This window comes from Mus musculus, chromosome 19 (genome assembly GCF_000001635.26).
Source record: "Mus musculus strain C57BL/6J chromosome 19, GRCm38.p6 C57BL/6J".
NCBI classification, from domain to species: Eukaryota; Metazoa; Chordata; class Mammalia; order Rodentia; family Muridae; genus Mus; species Mus musculus.
Window position 1 is genome coordinate 43,442,766 of NC_000085.6, and position 23,972 is coordinate 43,466,737.

A 23,972-nucleotide genomic window follows, 5' to 3' on the forward strand; every position below is an offset into this window, starting at 1 on the left:
TGAGTGGGTTTCTTTCGACACCGACACCATCTCCCCATCCCTCCTAACCTCAAGCATGGTGCCACAGAAAGTTCTATGGCGCTTGATTTCGTGTTTGGGGTTTCTCTTTGGATACTACTTCTGAGTTCAAATTCACTCAAGAATAATCCACCTGCTTACTTTTGAGCTAGCCAGACCTCTTGGCCTTGTGTTTGCCCTGCCCCTTGTTCACCACATCTGTCCCAGGACTGCCACGTGGTTTTTGGTTTTAATCAGATCTACTTCCAGGGTGTCACCATTGAGAATATTCAGAACACAGTCCCATCTTCCAGGTCTCCCTGGCAGTTGGCTGAGCCCCAGGCCTCTTCCACTCTGCTTGGCGTATGGGTTGCCATATTCTATATTCATTCTCTCCCACTTGGCGTTCTCCCCTGAGACTTACCAAGGCTTAACGTTTCTGCAGAGAGCAACTCCAGCTAGTTTGAGAAAGTGTCTCATTGTCCCGTAGTGCCAGAGGACATTTTTTAAAAAAATAATTTTATGTATTCTTTGGTTATTTTATATAATGTATTGTGATCATATTCAGCCCTATTCTTCCTCTTAACTCCTCTTGCATCCACTCCACGTACCCCCCACGCACCAATTCTCACAACATCTTGTCCTCTTTTCCCGCATATCCACAAGAGTACAGTCAGCCTATCAGGGGTCACACCACGAAAGGTCACATCAATCCTTCCTACCCCAAAAGCCATCAACCATCTATAGCTTCTCAGGTAAAGGTAGGGACTCGGCTTTCTCTTCTTCTTCCCTAGGCTTAAGTGTTCACTGGCTTGCTCTTGTGCCTTCAGCACAGCAGCTGTGAGTTTATGAAAGCAGTGGTTTCCATGTGCAGGATACAATGTTTCCCTCTGGTCCTCCCTAAGCCTTGGCTTTTACAATGTATCTGCCCCCATCTTCTAGGATGCTACGTGAGCCTTGGGGCTGGTAAAGATACAAATATCCCACTGAGCACTAAGCTCTAACACTTCTCTGTGCTTTGACCAGTTGTAAGCTTCTGCATTAACCACTATCTACTGGACAAAGAATCTTCACCGATAAGGTCTGAGAGCTATGCTATGCTACCGGTAGAGACACAGATTTAGAGGACAGTCTGATACTAAAGCTGTTTAGCAGAAAAATTAGTGGTGGGTTTTCTCTCCCCTACCAGGGCCTGTGAGCTCCCCAACCATGGGTTCTTGACTGGATTTATAGGACCAGGCATGTTTCCCCCTGTAAACTCGGCCTTCAATTCAATCAGAAAGCAGTGTGTTACCCTATAACAGGCATGCCACTATTGCAGCCATGGTATCTTACCACCACAATAGGTCATTATTTCGATTCACAAGGGTCACAGCTGGGTAAGACTGTTGATGGCTCCTCCCCCTCCAGGAACCTACATAGTACCTTCCGGTACTCTGAAAGTAACTAAAAGGAAGCCTCCTAGTCAGTACCAACGTGATTCCCTCCATAACTTGTGAGCAGAGTGTGTGGTGTCTTCAGCAATAGGATCTTACCATAAAATGATAGTAAGCAGTCAGAGCAATAGCAATAGCCTATAGTGTTTGGGTGGAGTTCTCCAGGATACCTCTGAACAACCACTCAAGGGGTAGTATCCCTCTAGATGTACTGCCTTCAGGAAGTTAACAGTATATATATGAGGTTAATAAGAGCAGTCTTTAGAAGCAAACTTTGTGTTCCAGAAAATTGTTCAAAATAGTTGAGAAATGAGTCCATATGCAGAATTTCCAAATCTGGTCAAACAAGTTTTTTTTTTCATATTCTATTAATAGTCTGTTATTAGGTAGATCATTAAAGAGAAGTAGGTCATGATAACAAGCGTTGGGCCGACGATGATATTTCTATGTTTTCTCAGCTCCTAGCCACTTCCTCAGAACGCCATCCTGAGTCACAAGGGAGCTCATTGGCATGCAGAACTCCGTGCCCTACTCTAAATCTCCTAGATGAAAATCTGCATTTTTAACAAGCCCTCGGGTGACTTGAGTTTATATTGGAGTTGGAAAAGATTTAAACACCCTCAGAGAACACTTCTTAACACTTCTTGGAAGACCTACTTTGGGTGGGAGACAAAGAATCATTAACAAGAAGGTTATATCGGGCTCTAAGCCCTAGAACAGTGGCCAATTTCTATGACTTATGCATACACCACATGTTAGGAGAAGCAAGCCAAGTTAAACTGCTTTTCTTTATATTCGAAAATAACTTTTAAGCTAGTCTTTAATAGCTCCTCCATTTCCCTCACTTCCTCGAATCTCAAGTAACTTAACCATCTAGACAAATCCCTTAGGAGGCAAAAGAGGGGAGTGATTATATTAATAGGAGCAACTGTTGCCATTAATTGAGTGACAGTTCTGCCTGGCAGTATGCCAGGTTTTTTTTTAATATATACTCAAAACAGCCCTCCTGGGTAAGTATCATGAACTCCGTTTTGTAGATAAAACAATTAAAGCTTAGATCGATAGCATGACTTACTCAACTTTCCATAAATGAAAACTGACTGAACTGTGGTTGAACCAGGTAAGTCTGGAGATGCCCAGAGCCTGTTTGTCAGCTACTCTGACTCCTGCTACTCTAACCTTGTACCTCCAATGGAATGTCTGCTGCCTAGTATAGTGGCAAAAAAAACTGGCCTTTTTTCCTGACTTGCTACCCACAGCTTTCGCTCTTTGGATTATGAATATAGTTTAATAATTGTAATAACCACTAACATATATTCCACTGTAGGATTCTACCTGCCTTTCTTTATGTGATTCTACAGTTACAAGGGCTGATTCTAAGGGTCAGATGGTCATTCTTAGAATGCCATGGAGCCTGTATTACCCAGATTCAAATGCAGATCACATGACCCAGCTCTTGGCTTGTGTAGGATACTATCCTTGTACTTATGGGTTGCCAGTCTTCAGGGGTAGAAAAAAAGGAAAGCAGGCTTTCCAGTTGGCATGCCAGCTTCACAAAGGACTGGTATTCATTCCCACAGGACTGAGTGCCTTGATGGCAGGGAATGACTCGTCCTACTTTCCTCAGATCAAGCACAGGGACTACTGTGTAATTATAAGCAAGCACTGAGTGAGCGTCGTAAATAGGCAAGGTTCATATTTCTACATTTGACTGAAGGCGAACACAAAGTCATTGGGGTTGTTCACTGACCACGGCAAATGACTCTTCTTTTTCCTCCAGTAGAGACAGCGTAGTCCCTCCAGTGTGCCAAGACACAAACGTCTCCTTTCTTATCCATCCTTATTATATTAATCTTTTTGTTTGTTTGTTTTTATTTAATTTTATATTTTTACTTATTCACTTTACACCCTGCTCACTTGCCCCCCTCACCCACCCCTCCCACAATCCTTCCCCCATCCCCTGACCCCTTCTCCTCTGAGCGGGTGGTGCCCCTGGATATCCCCCCTCACACACCCTGGCACTTCAAGTCTCTGTGAGGCTGGGTAATTCCTCACCCACGGAGGCCAGACGAGGCGGCTCAGCTATAAGAACATTTCTCACATGTAGCCAACAGCTTTTGGGATAGCCTGCATTCCAGTTGTTCAGGACCCACACGAAGACCAAGCTGCACATCTATTACATGTGTTCAAGGAGGCCTAGGTCCAGCCCGTGTATGTTCTTTGATTGGTGGTTCAGACTCAGAGCCCCAAGGGTCCAGGTTAGTTGACTCCATTGGTCTTTCTGTGGAGTTCCTATCTCCTTTGGGGCCTGCAATCCTTTTTCCTATTCTTCCATAAGAATCTCCAAGCTCCATCCTCTGTTTGGCTATGGGTGTCTGTATCTGTCTGAGTCTGTAACTGCTGGGTGGAGCCTCTCAGAGGACAACATGCTTCTGTCTGCAGGCATGATAGAGTATCATTAATAGTGTCAGGGATTGGTGCTTGCCCATGGTATGGGTATCAAATTGGTCCCGTTATTAGTTGGTCATTCCCTCAGTCTCTTCTTCCTCCCACGTGCCTGAAGATAAATTTTGGGTTGAAAGTTTTGTGGGTAGGTTGGTGTCTCTACTGCTCCACTGGGGTTCCTGCTTAGCTACAGGAAGTAAACTCTTCAGGTTTCATATACTTGATGTAGTGAGTCACAGCTAAGGTCACCCCCCCACACATTGATTCTTGGGTGCCTCCCTTATCCCAGTTCTCTCTCTCATCCTGGAGATGCCCTCACCTCTTTACCCCCATCAGTTGCAGCTTTCCATTCATTTTCATCTGGTCATCTCTCCTGTCCTTCCCCACACCTGATCCTGAACCCCCAGTTCCCCTCTCCACCCTCTCCTTCTCCACTCCCTCCCTTCATCTGCCTCTTATGACTATTTTATTCCCCCTTCTAAGTGAGATTCAAGCTCCCTCTCTTGGGCTTTCCTCCATCTTTGTTTTGGTGTATTCCTTCAGAGCTTCCATACCCAGATACTATAGACTGGATGACCTAAACAACAGAGACTCCTCCTCCCACTATACTAGATGGTAGAAGTCCCAGCTCAAGGTTCTGGCTAGCACAGTTCCTGGTACAGACTCTCTTCCTAGCTTGCATCTGGCTGCCTCTTTCTTTCTATGTCTCCATGTGACATGTCCTTAGTGTGTATGAAGAGAGAGCAAGAGAACTCCGGTCTCTCCTTAGGAAAATACCAATTATCCTTTGTGAAAATGTCTCCTAAGAAGTTATGCTTCTCCAAACCATTGTTTCCCTACAGCCTGTCCTCTCTAGTGTCACTAAATTAATCTCCAGGTTTTAAATCCTCTGTGTAAAACTCTTTGGCAGCCTCCACCATCCAAAGAGTGGAATCTAAGCAGAGATGGGGCTGTCATTACCCTGGTGACCAATGTCTGACCACATTTACTCCCCACTCTCTGCCTGAGTTTTAGGTGCCCACAACAGCACAGGGCTGTGTCTTGTCTGTCCCCTTTCTCATACTGTATGAGACTATGATGGGCTGCAAATTCACATCCTGACTATCTAGTATCAACTCCCTCTGTAGTACTCAGGTAGGGGGCACCCTGTCTAGAATCCTCTCTTGTAAAGCTCTATTGTCATTCACCAAACTCATTAGGTGAATGTGCGTGTTTGTGTGCATGAGAGGACAAATTTGGGTGTCATTCCTCAAGAACACTGTCCACCTTATTTTGAGGAAAGTATCTCTCACTGGCCCAGAGTTTACCCACTAAGCTAGGCTAGCTGACTGGTGAGCCCTGAGGATGTCTCTGCCTCTGCCTCACCCTCACCCTCACCCTCACCCTCACCCTCACCCTCACCAGCACTGGACTTACACATACGGGCCACCATACTTAGCTTTTTATTTGGGCCTAGCTATTTAAGTCGATCCTTTGGGGTAGAATTGAGGTTATCCTGCTTATGAGGCAAGCATTTTACCAACTAAGCTACCTCCCCAGTTCATCATATGGATTATTAAATGCACAATATGAAGTCAGAATCTTCCTGTGTTGGCCTTCAGAGTTCTGGGATTATAGACATTCATCACTATGTCTTGCTTAGTACATCAAAATATTTTTTGAAAAGGTGAGTGGATTACGAAGGATCTAATATAATGTTAATGGGCAAGTTCTACAGAACTCTAGTAAATGAATCTTTAATTGTCTTTAACCTAATAGCTTTGGACTATAAAGCAGGACATATTAGAGTTTAAATAGTAGAGGAAAAATACTATCTACATTGTTTTTCTCTCTCTTTAGAAACAACTGTTACAATTATTTTTAATATCCAAAATGCTGTTCTAAGACGAGGTGACACAAGCCTGCAATCACTCGGAAGCAGAGGCAGAGGGACCTCAAGTTCTAGGCCAGTCTACACTACACAGAACAAGTATATGAAGTACAAAATCTACTCCCAGAAGCCAAGAACCTAAGGCCAAGAATAATATTCCTCTTTGCAAGCTAGAAAGCAAGCGAATTCATCCTTCCACATAACTTCCAATGACATTACAGTTCATGAGTCATAGCTCAATATATAAATATATGTGTAAGACAAAAACCTATACAAAAATCACTAAGATAAAATAAGATGCAATAGAAACACAGAGGTCAGGGCAACTGGTTAAATGACATATTTTGCTTTCATATGAATTGTACTGAAGCTTATAGATTTCTATACTTTATATAGAAAAAAATTAGAGATAAAACAACAGAAAAAAGTGTGAATAACATCTGAAAAGAATCCCATTATCATGAAATAGCCTTTTTAAAAAATTATTTTTATGTGTATGTGTGTCTGCCTGCTTGTCTGTATGTGCACAGTGTGTGTGTGTGTGTGTGTGTGTGTGTGTGTGTGTGTGTGCAGAAACCCACAGAGGTTAGAAGAGGGTGTGAGATAACCTAGAACAGGCAGATATGAGCAACCAATATGGATGCTAGGAATGGTACCCAGGTCTTCTGCAAAAGTACATACTCTTAAGTGCTGAGCCATCTCCCCTGCCTCTCATGAAAGAATTCTTACTAGTATTTTAAACACATAACTACACATAAGCATAGCCTTACATTTTTAAAAAGAAAATAAAGTGGGGGTTGTGTAAAAGGATCCTGCTATGATTTACAAATCTAATGGTCTAGTATAATCCCGAGAGTGATTGTCTCATATGTTATTTTTACTACAGTTTCCTCAGGATTGAACACTGTAATATAGGAGGTGTAGTTTATGATTCGGACACTTTGAGGTTTATTTTACTTAGCATACAGTTTACTCCCTAGGAGACTGTCTTAAGAGAACACTAACTCTGTGTAGACACACAAAAGGCATGAAACTGTTTTCTGATGTCAGAGCCCCATGGACTTTAGAATGCTGATGTTTAACTCTGTTAAACAATGCATTGCCGCCTGGCAGTGGTGGCGCACACCTTTAATCCCAGCCCTTGGGAGGCAGAGGCAGGTGGATTTCTGAGTTTGAGGGCATCCTGGTCTACAGAGGGAGTTCTAGGACAGCCAGGACTACACAGAGAAACCCTGTCTCGAAAAAACAAAAAACAAAACAAACAAAAACAAAAGAAAGGAAAAAACCAAAACAATGTATTGCCAAATAGTAGCACCATCTTTGCAACTCCACCCACTTATGCTTGTTACTCCACCTGCAGACTAGCATGGCTATAAAAATAGCCAATTGCTGTTTTATGCAGTCTTTGCTCATCCATTGATTCCTTTAAACATTTTAGTTGAACCTAAAGCCTGGGAATACAGTTGTGACAGAGTCCACTATGGGACTACAAGGTTTATCCTCTTCAATCCTGGGTCTTCTTGCAAGGGATCTTTACCTAAAGGATTTCCAATCATCAAGGAAATGCTCCTGCCTCACTTACAGATTGTAATCTTCTCCCTGTGAATAATCTAAAAGTCAGTGTTTTACTTCATACCCCAAATTCCGATGTGAGATTTTTTCAGGAGGAAAAATTATCATTTCGTTGGTTAATTCCAAGAGAGGCCTGTCAAAACATCAAGGCTTCAGTTGGTGACATTGAGATACAATATTGAAGGACACTGGTTAAAATTAAAGGCAAGATGTCATTAAATGTGTTAAGTATTGCTAGATAATTGGGTTTGGAACGGACTGTGAATCTTTGAATCACCAAAGCAAACAGTAGACAAAGCAAGGTCTGTCACGCCCAGGGAGAAGATAAAGGGAACAAGAAAAATGAAAATAACTATGTATGATGTCAAAAAATGTAGGTTTATTTTTCTTTTTTTAAGTATTTTTCAGTGTGGTCATTATAATGTTTTCTTGCAGTATTCTCTCTGCCCATCCCATCCCTCGGTCTTGTCTGGCAAAAGAAATAGATAACCATACAATCAGAGCCAAAAGGAGCATTAAGGAGCCTGAGATTCTAAGTCCTAGTGTTTTCTGTTTTTAGATTTAGCCTTCCTTTCTTGACTGTCCAGATCTCATGGTCAGGCTGCCTTTTTAGCTAATCTAAATCCCACAGGCTGGAGGGAAATTCCATTTCTTCTTTGTATCATCTCTCCGGAGATCTCTCTTACTCAAAAGATACTGCGTATCTTAGCTTACCCCAGTTCCACATTTTAACCTCCCCAGATGCATGTGGCCTGCTCCTAACTTCTTTCAAGCCTTTGAGTTTCTTGAAGGAGGTTCTGCATGCTCTCCTAGTGGTCTTCAAAGCTGGCTTGCCTGTAGGCACACTCTTAGGAACCTGGAGTCTTCAGCCCTCTTATTTCCTGGTCCATGTTCCTTATCAAACTGAGATTCTTTCCCCACCCCATTCTTTCCTGCCTGCTTTCCTTGTATTGATGGGGCCTCGTTCTGCATGGGGATATAGTGACAGATAAACATCACTGCAGGCTGTTGGGTCTGCGGTTAAGCAGAAAGAAGAGCACTAGCTGGCAATTTATTAAAAAAATGGGATTTTATTTGAACATGCCCAGCTGGTTTGTAGATGAGTGTAGACTCCTTAGTCATCAAATATTTGAGCTGAACCCTAAAGGACAGGAAAAATTTTCTTCAGGCAAAAGGTTCCCCCAAAAGATGGCAGTAAAATGTGTAAAGGCTCTGAGTGGAGGGAAGCAGGTAGCAACATCCAAGGTTCCCTCTGGGCTGTGTTCTGCTCATTAGGGAATCCAAGCAACTTTCTCCCTGCCACTCTGTGGCTGTCATCACTGGAGCTCAGTTCAGGACCATTCCCTACAGCACCAGAGCCAGGGCAGACAAATACAGACAGATACAGATGGAAGCACAAAGGGAGAAAGGGCTTTGGTTCAAAGGATAGTAAGAGACAGCCTGGGGTACAGGCAAGAGCATCTATGGGCGAAGAGAGGAAGGAGCAATAAGTCCTTGGTTGATCTGAGAACATTTCTCTGAGGAAATGCAATTTGTACTTGGCCTTGAAAGGACTGTGATCAGCGACTATGAAAGAAAAGGGCATTCCAGCTGAGGCAGGAGTTTGAGCTTAGAAAAAAGAAAAGCAGAACAGAGACAGCCATGAATTTTCATGTGCTAAAGCCATTCTCTTATGCCTGAGTCTCTTTTACCAAAATCGGAAACTCGAGGAAATGAAGTATCTGCCAGACACGATTTTTATTACCCATGCACGCCAAAACACGCCAAAAAGCATGTCTTATGATTTTGATGGTGATAGTTCTAAAATCACGTGTACTCACTCCTGCCTCTACTAATGATCCTAAATATAACTCCGTCTTTTTCTCGATGACGCAGGATCGCGGTCATGAGAATATAGTTATTTTATGCAGCATCATAGCCGGCTCTCTTTTACTCTTCACAGTTCTCTCTGTCCTCTGATGGTCAGCTGTCAGTTCTCTTTGAATCTGTCTCAGGCAAACCCTGCCCCGCCCCCCCCCCGCGCTGCCCCCCCCCCCCCCCCCCCGCTCTGGCAGAACGACTCTTGCTCTATCCTGCATTTCACAGCTTCCGCTCAGCTGAAAACCCAAGTAAACATGCGTGTTATGAAACCATCTGCCTCAGATGCAACAAGCTTGGATAAATGCTGGTTAAATGAGTGATGGATTAGGCTTGGGGTGGGAGCCTCAGGTTCAGGTTGATGGAGAGGGAGAGACCTGGGTAGTCCCTTCTGGAGCTGGATTCCAAGCTATGCAGAGTCAGACCCGCACGTAATGAAGCTCTGCTCTGCTATTTCTGTGGTGTTGCTTAGCAAGCCAAGTTGCCAACTGGCTTTGATTCTAGTGACTAACAACTTTTTTCGTGCCCTGGTGATGTTGGTTACCATGGTGCTCTGGATGACACAGTTGGCTTTTTTTATAATTGCCTTTTAGTGGCTCAACCGATTTTTGTTTTCTTATTTGGTGATAAAGATGTCGCTTATTATTTCTGTAATAAGATGGTGTGGTGGTTTGTATATTCTTGGACCAGGGAGTGGCACCATTTGGAGGTGTGGCCTTGTCGGAATAGGTGTGACCTGGTTGCAGTAGGTGTGTGACTGTGGGTGTGGGCTTAAGACTCTCACCCCAGTTGCCTGAAAGTCAGTCTTCCACTAGCAGCCTTTGGATGAAGACATGGAACTCTCAGCTCTGTCTGTATCATGCCTGCCTGGATACTGCCATGCTCCCACCTTGATGATAATGGACTGAACCTCTGAGCCTGTAAGCCAGCCCCATTTAAATGTTGTTTTTTATAAGACTTGCCTTGGTCATGGTGTCCGTTCACAGCAGTAGAACCCTAACTGAGACAGATGGTGACTTCAAAAGGTGGCTGCAATTCCTTGTTTTTTAATCAGGAAAAAAAAAGAGAGAGTTTTGTTTCTTCAGTTCAATGTGGTTGGTGTAGGATTAATGGGGGAATAGCTTTGTGTTTTCTTCTGACTTTTGTTAGAAGGTGAATGTATGGAAATGATAAGAACCCCGTAGCCTGTTATACAGTAGTTCCTCCTTATCTCATTCCAGTGGGGTGCTAAAAGTATTAAGATAAAAACAGTAGAAGCTCAGAGCTTTCTGTTAACATAGAGGCTGCAATCATTGGTATAATTAAACGTCTAGGGGCGATAAGATGGCTCAGCATGTAAAGGGACTTTCCAGCAAACCTGATGACCTGGGCTCCTCCCCCTGAGTAGATCCCTAGGGGCCACATGGTGGAAGATAAGAGCCAACTACTACAAGTTGTCCTCTGACTTCTGTACCAGTATGTGCACCATGGTGCGTGCACACACATGTGCCTCCCTCCCCCCAATTGACCAATCATCAATAAAATACATTCTTAAATACATATAATCAAAAAGAGACACCCTGTAATACCAAACTGTTCTTGTAGCCTGAGATCATTTAGACTTATAACAGTATTTTAGAACAAAAGTTTAGAAAAAAAACTTTGATCCCAACTTTTAATTTATAAACTATTTTGTTTTTTATTTTTGTTTTTTTGAGATGGTGTTTCATGGTGCTGTCCAGTTGACCTTCAACTCCCAATCTCCCTGCCTCAGCCTTCTAAGTGCTGGAATTTGCAGGCATGCGACACCATACTCCCAGCTCCAACCTTTAATTTTAAGATAGCAAAAAAAAAAAAAAAGCCTTGAAAGAACAATAGCAATGATAATCCCTCTTAGTTGTAAAGCCTTTACATTTGTAAAAATCTTTTCAAAACAGAAACTTGGTTTGCTTACTATGACTAATGAGGCCAGCATTTTTTTTTAAATCTCTATTACATGTGTGAGGCATGTGGTACCTGTCAATCAAGTGTCAAGGATTAGGCTTAGGGTTAGTATGGGCCAGTTTTTCTCATACTCAAATTCGAGTAAGAACCACTTAGGGTCTTAGTGAAATGCAGACTCTAACTGGAGGACTATGGTGGGGTCTGAGCTTTGGAATCTCCAAGCAAGGTTCCAGGTGCTGCCTGTCTTCTGGGCAGGGACCACACATCATTAAGTAGCAAGTGTCAAGACCACTGGTCCCCAAACTTTAGTGTGTGTGAGAACCTTGTACAGAGTTCATCCTTTGAGATTGTCTGACTCACAGCTCACCCCCAAGATCCTGATGCTGTGCATTAGAAGTGGGGTCCCAGAACAAGTACCCAGCTAATGTTCTTGCTGTCACTCTAAGGAACTCTCACGTAGATAGCCAGTCACAGAGTGCTGTCCACCAAAAGAATGAAAGATGCTGTGGGGATGCCAGAAGTAGCATCATAGGAGCAGGTCATGGATGCAGGATTTCTGCATTCCTTTGTTCTCTGTTACCAAGCAATGGGCCCTCCTCCTAGCTTCTATTTTCAGTGCTGGAAACAATCACTTTACCCAAGTGCTCTGGCTATTTTTGAAACAACGAGGAACCAAGTCAATTATTGGCTGTTTTCTCACGGCAGAGGAACAACAAGATCCGTGAAAGCTTTCTGAGGGTCGTGCCTAAATCATATATAGCACAGTACCCCATATTGTTCAAGCCCTGAAGGACATCTCAACTTCTTCCAATACAAACACGTCATATGAAGTTTCTTTAATTACCTAACTTTCCATCTCCTTAAAGCAGGACTTCCAGCCTCAGCTATATTGAATTCTGGCAGCCATCTTGTACATCATAGGATACTTAACCTCAGCCTTGGTTTCTGCTCACTAAATGTGAATTCCCAGTTGTAACAGCCAATTCATCTCTAGGAATTGACAGATGTTATTCGGGGATAGGGAATAGGCAAAACCTTCCCCCATTGATAACCAGTCTTTTCATTGCTGTCTTAATATATAGTTATAATATATAACCATTGAAGTGATCTGCCTTGTACTTTGGATGGTGATGCCAAGTGATGATAGAAACTTATACAAAGAATCACCAATGTCCAGCATTAGGAGCACACCTTGAGTTCTGAGTAACAAGAAAAGACTACCTGACTTACAGTAGAGCGGAAGTTAATTGTCCTCAGACATGTCAAGAGCCTGATAGTGTAACCTGTCAAGCCTCTCTCATCGTGGCTGGCACAAGGGCCACAGAAGATGCCTTCCTACACCCAGTTTTAACATTCACCAACTAGTTTCTGACTTGCGTCAGCAGAAACATTGTAGCTATCCAATGTTGTGTGAGAGAACGCAGCACTTGGCTTATGACTACAGCCATTCTTTGTAAACTCAGAAAGCTCTTCTCCTTCCTGTGAAGACTTAGCATCTCGTAAACTAGGTGCACTGAAAGGGCCTAGGGCTTGATGGACATCTCAGTATCCGCCCCCTTCTTCATAGGTGTCAGACAACAACTATTGTGACACAAATCCTTCCTTTAAATTGGTGTGTTAGCCTGTGTGCTTATTGAACCACAGATCATTGCAATGAACCCCCAGGGATTCTGACTCAGAGAGTCTGGGATGGTACCTGATGGTAACTTGTCCCAACTAGTCCGGTGACAGTGACGCTGACACTTGGGTGATGCTGACACTTTGGTCCTAAAACCAAACTTTGAACATTGATGTCATGGCTCTACCCCAAACCAGTCTTAAATGTGAGCGGTGTTGGAGCTAGGATATCTGGGTGTGGGATTTCATGTGCAGAATGGGTCTAAGGCTTTCGGAGTAATTCTAACCCAGAGACAAAAGTGAAAGCCATTGAAGTAGGTGAAAGGGCTCGAAGCATTCAGAGCAAAGGGATCTCACCTGTAGTACTATTTAATAGAGGGAAGGTCGGCCACCATAAATCCCACTTAATTCTACAGAAGTGTAGTTTAAGTGCCTTCATGTTCATTAAGGTTTATGTCTCTGGTTTCAACAAAACCACCCTGGTGGTGTGCTCCAAGCAAGAGTCAAGCTGTAGGTACATAGTCTCTACTTTGTGTCTCATTAAGATGTGGGCAGCATTGGATCTAGAGATTGTAAGTGAGAGAGAGAGAGGGAGAGAGGGAGGGAGGGAGGGAGGGAGGGAGGGAGGGAGGGAGGGAGGGAGGGAGGGAGGGAGGGAGAGAGAGGACAGAGGCTTCAGGCAACCAAATCTCTGGATAAAGAAGCCCATAGCTTATAGAAATCAAGAAAAAACAAGGCCATCAGGGTAGGGGTAGACTTCTGTAGTGTTTGGATACAAGGTTCATACTAGACATCAGAGATTGTGTGATTAAGTTTAGACGTGGGATACAAGTAAACTCAGAGTAAAATATAGTTTTAACATTTCAGAGACAAATAGATACTTTGTTTCAAGAAAGTCCCCTGGAAAGGCAGCAGATCTCTGAGGGTTGGAGACCAGTCTGGTCTACAGAGTGAGTACCTGGCCAGCCAGGGCTACATAGTGAGATCCTGTCTCACAAAAGAAGAGGAGGAGAAGGGAAGAAATACTGGATTCGGAAACAGTAGAGTGGCGGAGCTGGGGTGATAGCTCAGTAAAGTTCCTGCTACTGGAAGATCTGAATTTGGATCTCCATCACTCAAAAGTGTGTAGCTGTGGCAGAGACAGGAGGATTCCTGAGGCTGGGTGGCCAGCTAGTCTTACTAAATTAGTGAGAGGTTTAGTGAGAGACCTTGTCTCAAAAGTATAAGGTGAACAAGAACAGAGGAGGACGCTCAGGGTTGATCACGGGCTTCCATGTCCACACGAGTACTCATGCACATGCCCAGCATCTGCAGATGGCAGGGGGAGAGCATGCATTAGCCTAGACCCCACTCCTTTTAACTCAGCCCAGAGGTTTTCCATCCAGGTCAAAATTGCATGCTCAAGGGACATGTAAAAATGCCTCAACTCTAGTAACTAGCATCGGAGAGCTTTCTTCTGAAGAATTACCTCTTGCCTCTGATGCATCGTAATGAGATACAGTAGACCCCTGACTTAGCTGACTTAAAGATTGTTACACTGGCTATTTTTAGAAACAGAGGGGGTAACTGTTTGCCAGGCCCCATGGCTCTGAGCACTGCCAAGGGTGTGCATAGCAGATCATTCGGCTTAGCCTGCTCCCCCGCAGCTGTAGCTGGGCATGGCTTTGCCCTGGTGCACATGTTCTCTTATTAGCAGTCATGATTCTAAGAGAACACTGCCTGCCCTAGGAATATGGCCACCACGTGAGAGGGGTCTATTTAATGGAAGTTGAAAGAGGGAGTTAACTTGTTAAAGAATATACATAGGACACATATGTCTCAGTGGGTTCAAAAGCAAGCTTGGGCCTATAAAACCACTCCTCGCTCATTCCTTAGGAAATTTATATCATTCTCAATAGCATCTCACCAACTCCACGGCTCTTCTGTACCATCTAGAGAGCATCTTGACAAACTGGAAAGTTCTATATAATTGTATTTTAACCTAAATTGTCTGACATATTGCCCACTTTTCTACAAAATTAGGGACAAACTGAAAGGAATGGGTTTGTCGTGATAGGAAGTCATTTGCTAGTTCCTAGTCAGTACAGGGGTGGCCCAGCAGAGGAGATCACAGTCCAAATTCATGGAATCTCATGAGGAAGCAGAAGAGGGGAGTAGGCAAATGTACACCACTCTTCCATGCACAGCATCGACCCACTGGAAGAGAAATACTACAGGTTGAAGGTCAACATTTGCGGAGAAAAATGAAAACAGATGCATCAGGCTGTGAGAGCCCTGTTACTCCAGGCTTGTGCCAGTCTGAGTGGTAAGCACTCTTCAGCCATCCCTGAGAGCCAATGAAACATCTGATAACAGAGGTGAACCTTGCAGGGCTCAGCTTGGCCTTTATTTGCTTTCAGATTCCCCTCCTGCCATCTGTGGCCAAAACCATGCCTCTGTTCATGATTTCCTTCACCACATAGGAGCACAAACGGTGTCCTCTCCTCTGCTTTCCATGGTCTTTCTTAGGTCCACTGCTGGTCATCACAAATCTAGAACACAAAGTGACAGAATGCTGTCAGCGACACCAGCACAATTCCTCAGCCCCAAACCACTATCACTCTTTCCTTCCAATGTGCTCCCCTTACGAACCTGCTTCTGCCTCACACCTTCCAGTGGTTTGTAGCTTTAAACTTTACCAATATACTGTACCTTCAGCCAGGAGCTATTAGCTTTTTGTTCAAAAGAAATTTTCATAGAGTTATAACTCACATGGCATAAAATTTACTCCTGTAAATGTTTAATTTACAACTTTAGTATACTAACAGAATTATGTGAACATCAAGGTCATCTAATCCCAGAATAGTTCCTCATCCCAAGAAGGAATTCTGAACCCAGTAGCTACCTATTTTCTTCTTTCTGCCATTTCTGACAGCCACCAATCTATTCTCTTCCTCTGTAGATTTGCCTGTTTTGGAAATTGCCCATGAATAGACTCATACAGCAGGCAGCCATATGTGCCTGGCTTCTTAGATTTGCTGTGTCTTCAAGGCATGTGTGTTGCATAGCATTACTTTATCCCCTTTGTGGCCAAACAGCATTTCATTGTAGACTTACCACGTCTTGTTTGTTTGGAAATGTGGGTTGTGGATACTTCTAGGCTATCATTAATGATGTTGGCCATACATCATCAGTGTAGGAGTGGAATTGCTGGACTGTGTAATAGTTTATGTTTAATAGTTTTAAGAACTTCCAGAGCACTACAGCAGTGATAGAGGATCTTTATTTCCTAAATCCTCTCCAACACTTGTCATTTTTATAGCCATTCTAGTAGATACGTAGTAATATTCCATTTCCACTTGATTTGAATTTCCCTAATGCTTATGATGCGTGTTCAGCATCCTTCACATGTTTATTGATCAATTATATAGTTCCCTTACAGAAGCACCTATTCAAACCATTTGTCATTTTTGTAACTGGGTTGTCTTTTCATGCGATGTAGTATTTAAATCTTCATGTATTCTAGAGACAGGTCATTGTACAATGATGTATGTCTGATGCCTAGCACTAGAGAATGTATATGGTAAATAGTGGCTTCTGTAAAAACAATAATAATAATAATAGCTATTGCCCTAACTGTAAATGAAAAATATTCACAGAGTGTCATGGCAGGAAAGAAGGGAGTGAAAGTCTTCCGTATCTCCAGATTGGCTTCACATAAGACCACCTACAACAGTCCCTCTTGAGCCTAAGGGAAAAAGGGATGCAGGGATGGGGCTCTGAAAGTGAAGGAAGGACCCGAGGTGTGTTTACCATGGAAACAGCTGGTTATCTCACTGTTGTATTAGCTCAAAATGAGCTTTATGATTGCCATCCCGTTTCCTATCCCAGTCTGCCCCTAAGAAGGGCAGCTTCCTTCATCTGTTTCAATGGATTTCTATGGCTGTGAAGGGGAATCCTTACCTTAAAAAAAAAAGATTTATTTATTTATTTATTTATTTATTTATTTATTTATTATATGTAAGTACACTGTAGCTGTCCTCAAATACTCCAGAAGAGGGCATCAGATTTCGTTACGGATGTTTGTGAGCCACCATGTGATTGCTGGGATTTGAACTCCGGACCTTCGGAAGAGCAGGCGGTGCTCTTAACCACTGAGCCATCTCGCCAGCCCCTGAATCCTTACCTTTTATTAGTGTATATTAAGTGCACAAAATGGTGAACTTTAGTGTAACTTTCATATATACACATCATCGTATCCAACAACCCTGAAGGGTGTGGTCTCAGAGGCTGGTTGTCAAATGTTTCTAAATGGATTACATAGATACTGTGTCTCAGTATCCTGATTAGCATATAAGTAAACCTTAAAATTCCTTTGTGACCCTACAATTGACCTTATAAGATATAGAACCTCTCTCTCTCTCTCTCTCTCTCTCTCTCTCTCTCACACACACACACACACACACACACACACACACATATATCTTTGCTGGGGTGGGTGTGCATATCTTCCTGGGTATGAGGACAACTTTGGATGTCCATAATGTAGAAGTTATTTATAAAACAGTCAACTGTTCGTGTGTTTGATTCTAGCATATAAACTAAGCACATGAACTGTGGAGCACGTGCTGTATGCAGCCTGAGCCCCACAGCACAAAAGGCATTCAGTTCAGCAAGCAGTTTTAAGAAATCAGTTTGCCTAGATTTTCCATGATGTTACTCATTTGTTTTGTCATCTGCTAGCACATGTTAGCAGAAAAGTGAGAACAGGTGCCATAAGCTTAAGAAAAACTGTGTTGGAAATTGTTTTAATCTTTAAGTGGCACACATTCGAACAATTAGCATAATCTAATTTAAGCTACAAAACACTTCAGTCCGGTTGGATAGGAAACAGTTGTTTCACAGGGCAACTTCCTAGAGCACTGAGGGAGGGTTGAAGTATCCATGTAAACCTATAATATGCTATCAGAAATGAAACATCCTTGGTAGCATCTGTCATACTAGCTTTGTATTTTTATTTGGTCACTAGCCTAGTTCAGTTTATCAAATGCCGGCCAGGTGTTGGAGAGGTGAAAGAACCTGTTTAAAGACGTGACCGTTTGTCCTGTGGGAGCCCACCCTCCAAGAAGTCACACATAATGTAGGACACATGAGTCATTAGTTCCAAGCAGAAAGCTGGAATAGTAATAGCAAAGGCTTCAGAGCCCAAGGCAGCGGGAGATCGGGGCTGATTCAGAATGCGGTCAGTTTGGGAGAGCTTCTCCTGAAGCTGCAACCTAAAAGGCCAGCAGAGACGGGGTATGGCAAAGCCGTGCTGTGAACTATTAGAAGGGGCGCCGAGACGAAACTCAGGAAGCGGAGTTTATCTGGAATACCCAGAGGATAGCCTGCTGATGGGATGTGGCAGAGTAAATGGGGATATTGGGAAGAGCCACAATGTGCAGTCTTGATTTTACTAAACAACTTAAGTTTAGACTTGATTCTGTAAGGACTGTTACTTACTGTATGCTATCTCAGTAGACACTTGCCCTGTTACTGTGACAGAAGAGCTGCAAGGGCCACTTAGAGCAAGGGTTTCTTTGGCTGGTAGTTCCAGGTTATGTATGTGTCCACTGTGGATAGAAGTCAGAGCTTCGTGTGCTTGGACACACTGAATCTTCAGTTGGCAAGCAGAACGTGCCAAACACTGCATCCAGCTCTCTTTGACTTTTAGAGAATAAGAATTTATCTAGATGGTTTCTCTCAGGCATACCCAGGGGCTTGTGGCTCAGGTGATTCTAGACCCTGTCAAGTTGGCAGTCAAAATTAACCATCGCATGGAAAGCTCTTGAACCTGACTGGCACAGCTAGAAGTGTAGAAGCAGGTTGAAGTGTAGGTAGAAGATGAGGACATTTTAGAGACCATTCATAAGTGGTAAAAATACCATCTTTCAAATATCATTTCCATTTCAAACCCCAAGGAGTATCTTTGCCTTTAAATTTTGATAGCTGTGATGGTTAATCCCAATTGCCAACTTGATAAAATCTGGAATTACCTGGGAGATGGTCCCCTAGGGTTGGCTACCTGTGAGGGTTTATCTTGATTGGGTTGATGGGAGTAGGAAGAGCCACCTTAGGGTGGCACAATTCCCTAGGCTGGGGTACTGAACTGTAGAGGGGAAAGTGAGCTGAACGCAGACATCCACCTTTCTCTGCTTCTTGGTAGAGGATACAGTGGTCCTCAAGGTTCCTCTGCTGTGGTCCTTACTGTGATGGACTGGAACCCCAAATTGTGAGCTGAAATAAACCCTTTCTCCCTTCAGTTGTTCTGGTCAGATGCTTTATCACAGCAACAGGAAAGTGAAATGATAGCTAACTATGCTTCTGGAAAGCCAACTGCCCTTCTTTATTCTTGAGTGATGCCTTTAATAATAAACAAACAAAAGCTGCTTTGGGGAGTTTTTCTTTTCAGGACTAACTCATCTGAGTCTGTACCTCAGATCTTTCTCCTTATAACGCCTTACATGTCTCACAGCCAAGAAAGAAGAACCACTCAGGTTTGCATTTTAGGAACAGGGCCAGGAAATGTGTCTATATTAGAAAAAGAAACAGATTGACCTGGAGGAGGGCAGCTAGAAAATACTTCAGCCAGGCCTAATGGCAAAGGCCCCATAATCCCAGCTTCTCAGAAGACAGGAACATCCAGGTCAGCCTGGGTAACTTTGTGAGACCTTGTCACAAAATAAAATGTGGAGGGGTAGTGTTTGGTTTTTCCTAGGTTTGATTCTATCAGGGGAAAAAAAAAAGAAGGGAAAAGAAAGGGTGAGCAGACCTCCTGTTAGGACTGGATACAGCTGTGATCCAGCTCCGCCCCCTTTGGGCTGTGCCACTTGAGGCTTAACACTAACCCAACTTGTGGCTCAATTCTTTCCTTTGTAAAATGAGTGTAATCGATTTCCGGCTCTTTTTGGTTTGTTTTGGTTTTTTGTTTGTTTTTTCCAAGACAGGGTTTCTCTGTGTAGCCCTGGCTGTCCTGGAACTCACTCTGTAGACCAGGCTGGCCTCAAACTGAGAGATCTGCCTGCCTCTGCCTCCCAAGTGCTGGGATTAAAGGCGTGCGCCACCACTGCCTGGCCCCAGCTCTTTTGAGGATTAAATCATTTGACATGTGTCAAGAGTTCCAAATAGTGTTTGGCATGAAGCAAGAGCTCAACAAATATTAGCGCTTGTTAAGTTGTTAGACAGTAAAAACAAAACATCTGCCACATTAGTCAGAATGTTCCCGCTATAAACACCTTTAACAAGGAAGGGTTTCTTTGGTTCCTGGTTTCATCCTGTCCCCATGGGGAGCCATGGTGGCCAAGAAAAAGCAGCTCATATCATGGCGGCCAGAAGCAGACGGAGAATGGTTGTGGAAACAAGCTTTCTCCTTTCCCCTTATCCCATCTGAGCTGAGGCACATTGATGGTGCCATAGGCACCCAGAGTGGGTCCTCCTCCTCCTTCTCCCTCCCTCCCTCCTCTTTCCCCTCCTCTCCTCCCCTCCTCCTCCTCCCCACCTCCTCCTAACCCTTCCTAAAATTGCCTTCATATAAACACCCAGAAGTATGCACTACTAACCTCCTAGATATCTCTCAATCCAACCAAATTGGTAATCAAGATGACGTCATATCTGCCTGTGATACATTATAGTTTACTAAACCTTTTTACAAATATACCAGCTATGTGGCCAGTTCTAGCTAGAGTATTGATAACAAGTCATCCCCAAAACAGAGATAGAAAACAATTCCCATCTTATTACACTAATGACTTCTAAGAAAGGCATGATAGGATAACTTTTCTCTGCTTTGCAGTACTTAAGCCATCACTAGGGAAGACAAGAAAGCCTGGGTCAGCTGAGACTGAAGCACCCACTTTCAGCTGAGAATGAAGCACCCACTTTCAAGGTGGCTTCTTGAACCATGGTGGCCTCAAGGTAGTCAACAACCAGCCGGGCGTGGTGGCACACGCCTTTAATCCCGGCACTTGGGAGGCAGGGGCAGGCGAATTTCTGAGTTCGAGGCCAGCCTGGTCTACAAAGTGAGTTCCAGGACAGCCAGGGCTACACAGAGAAACCGTGTCTCGAAAAACCAAAAAACAAAAACAAACAAACAAAAAAAGGTAGTCAACAACCGTCTTACAGGGTCTCTACAGCAGAAGTTGTTGTCTTTTACCACCCAACCTCGGGTACAGAACAAGCCCACCCAGATTCAGGGGCAGGACATATTAGCTACAGCCTTCCGTGGAGGCAGTTCCAAAAGTCCACAGCCTTGGTTCTGGTTCCTGATTCCACATGAGTGTTGGCAACTCAGTGGCAGTTAAATAATTTACCTGAAGGTAATAACCAGTCTGCCTAAACAGGGAGCCTGACTTTTAATCTAATTCTCCTTCGGTCTTACTTTTTCAATTAGGCTCTTGAGTCTCCTTCACCTAATATATTCTTATCAATGTGTCAAAGTTCAAAGAAAAAAAATGTAACTAGCTTACATTTTAGATACATGTTAGAAAGTTGCCCTTAAAAGAAACAAGAGGTTTTCAGAAGCAAGAGGCAGGTGGAAGGGAGGAAGGAGGGAGGGCTTGTGGCTAGCAGGTACAGCTGTGTGCTGGATAGGAGGAGTGGCTTCTAATGGCTCAGACCACAGTACAGTCCCCTACTTGACAATGATTAACCGCATATTTCAAAACAGCTAGTACACACAGACCTGATTCAAGGACACAATGAGGCTTGAGATGGTAGACATGCTAATGCCTTGATCTGACCATTACTTATTGTGTAAATGTGTTACATTGTATCCTATGTGTCCAACCTATATGCAAACTAACGTTATAAAATATAACTAAGTGCCACATGGCAATGTATGGCCAACAATAGATTATGTAGAATGGTCTTATAAAAATGTTATCTAGTGATGACATACCATTATGTCATTAGTTATGACATAACCATTAGTTTGCATAAGTGCTATCTTAATAAGGGTCTCTATTGCTGTGATGAAACACCATGACCAAAAGCAAGTTAGGTAGGAAAGGGTTTGTTTGGCTTACATAGCACATTCCACTGTGGGAAGCCGGGCAGGACTCAAACAGCAGGAACCTGGAGCTGATGCAGAGGCCATGGAGGAGTGCTGCTTTCGGGCTTGCTTCTCATGGCTTGCTAAGTCTGCTTTCTTATAGAAGTCAGGACCACCAGCCCAGGGACAGCACTGTCCACAATGGGCTGGGACCTCCCCCACCAATCATTAATTAAGAAAATGTCCTACAGGCTTACTTACAGCCTCTATTGAATACAGACATTTTTCTCAATTAAGGATCCCTCCTCTCTTATGACTGTAACTTGTGTCAAGTTGACGGAAAACTAGGCAGTGCACCTGTACTCTGTGATATTCCCACAATGAAACTGCCTAACAGTTCAGGTCTGAGAACCTGCCTCTATCACTGAGCAACACACATCTGTATTTCTTCTGAGTATCAGGCTCCCATTGGTAAGAACTTGCACACACCAATTTCCTATTTTCAGATGGTCCTGGGGTGAGTTCAGTCCTGAATTTAGTCAAACAGAAACTCTGTATTGTTTTCTCACAAACAGAAATCATCTCTGAAAATGATCCCATATGTTTGACTATGGTTTCATTTGTTCTCCAGGAAAATCTCACTTGGCCATTGTCCAGAGAGTGAACAACGAGGGTGAAGGAGACCCTTTCTATGAGGTGATGGGCATTGTGACTCTGGAGGACATCATAGAAGAGATCATCAAGTCGGAGATCCTCGACGAAACTGACCTCTACAGTAAGTGTGGGTCCTTCCTACTCCCGAGACCCCCAGGAACGCATCGGTTTGATGAACAATGGGAAAGGTTGTCAAGGCAAGTCTGTGCACCGGTGTGTCACCCACGGCCAGGCAGTGCTAGCATGGCAGGGCACCCTGGCCCACGTTATCCTGAATCATGCTGGTAAGGTATTATCAGAAGGGAACTTTCCAGAACACCGTTAAAACTGGGGAAAGATAGCTTCGCCTTCAAATGGAAAAAATGGCTAAGAGAAAGACAGTGTGCCCAAGAGGAGGCCCAGGGGGCTCTCTGCTCTTGTTTCTGCCCTCTGCATTGTTCCCATGGTGGCTCCTTGTCTACCTAGAGGCAGAGCCCAGCTCCCTTGGAGCTCCTCACACCGGACCACCAGTGACCAATGAACGAGCACCGTCATAGCATCACCCTTCGCTAAAGCCAAACGGTTAAATGCCCCTGTTGGATGCTGTTCTTGGCTCTCATGCCTCCTGCCCCCTGGATCAGGTCCCTGTGTGGCTCCTGTTGCTGCTTCTGCCTCTGGTCTCTTCCTCTCCCTGCACCGCTCAGGAACAATATGGCCTCCTCTTTGTAGTGAGTGACAGCTTCAGGCCTATGGGCCTTATCAACGCTTTGTCTGCCAGCAACACAAGGGCTTACTTTGTCTGTGAAATTGCAATGTTATCTAAGTCCATGGGAGTCTCTGGCCAGGAAATGTTTCCTCCCCAGAGTTTCATCTCCTAGGCTATCCACTCCATTCCCTGCCCAGGGATAACTCATTTATTTGAGATGAGCAGCCTCGGTTTGCCAGAGCAATCTTCCAGAAACTGTTTCCTCGCAGCAAAAGGCTGTGATACCATATGGCAGGGATACCCGTGGGCCAAGAAGAGATCAAATCTAAAACACGGGCCAAGCCCTTACCGAAAGCAAGCTGAGTGTCACCGCACCTTCCTTCGGGGACCTGGGAATGCAGTACTGAGCATTTTCAAACAAGGTTGGCGCTCAGAAAGGACCTCTCCCATTCCAGGCTCCCTTCTCTGCCCACCACCCTTGGTCTAGAACTTCCAGAATCCTTAAATACAATTGACGGAGACCATACTGAAATGTTAGTCGTTGGTAGAAGACTAAATTAGTAGTCTCTTCCTGGGGTAGTGTTTTTAAAAACCCGAATGCTTCAAGTACCCACTATTAAAATCAGAGTACTAAAGGGAGAGATTATAGGGATGTCTCTACGAGGAAAGGTTAATGGCATGCTGGTAGACACATAAGTGAATATGTCATATAACTCGGAGGCCACTCACTAGTGACAGCAGAGAAAATGGGTTCTAAGCCTCTTTGACGCTCACTTTCTGCATGAGCCTCTTCCTGGAGGAGAGGGCCAGCGCGCCCCACACAGATTCCCTAAGGGCCACACAAAGCTGGAAAAGGATGTGACTGTGACTCATTATATACACTCTGGACCCCTGGGGCGGAATCATCCC

At 43.9% G+C, this 23,972-nt stretch overlaps 1 protein-coding gene across 7 annotated transcripts in view; it reads left to right on the top strand.

The window, feature by feature from the left end:
• Nucleotides 1-23,972, top strand: part of Cnnm1 (cyclin M1) — a 58,142-nt gene that overhangs the window by 3,697 nt on the left and 30,473 nt on the right. For all 7 annotated transcript variants that reach the window (XR_003952827.1, XR_003952828.1, XR_001782623.2 and 4 more), the window contains exon 2: nt 22,356-22,499. Coding sequence is in view for 4 of the 7 variants with exons in the window: in XM_006527480.4 (XP_006527543.1) it covers nt 22,356-22,499 (144 nt within the window). In the remaining 3 variants the exon portion in view is untranslated. The remainder of the gene's footprint in view (nt 1-22,355; nt 22,500-23,972) is intronic.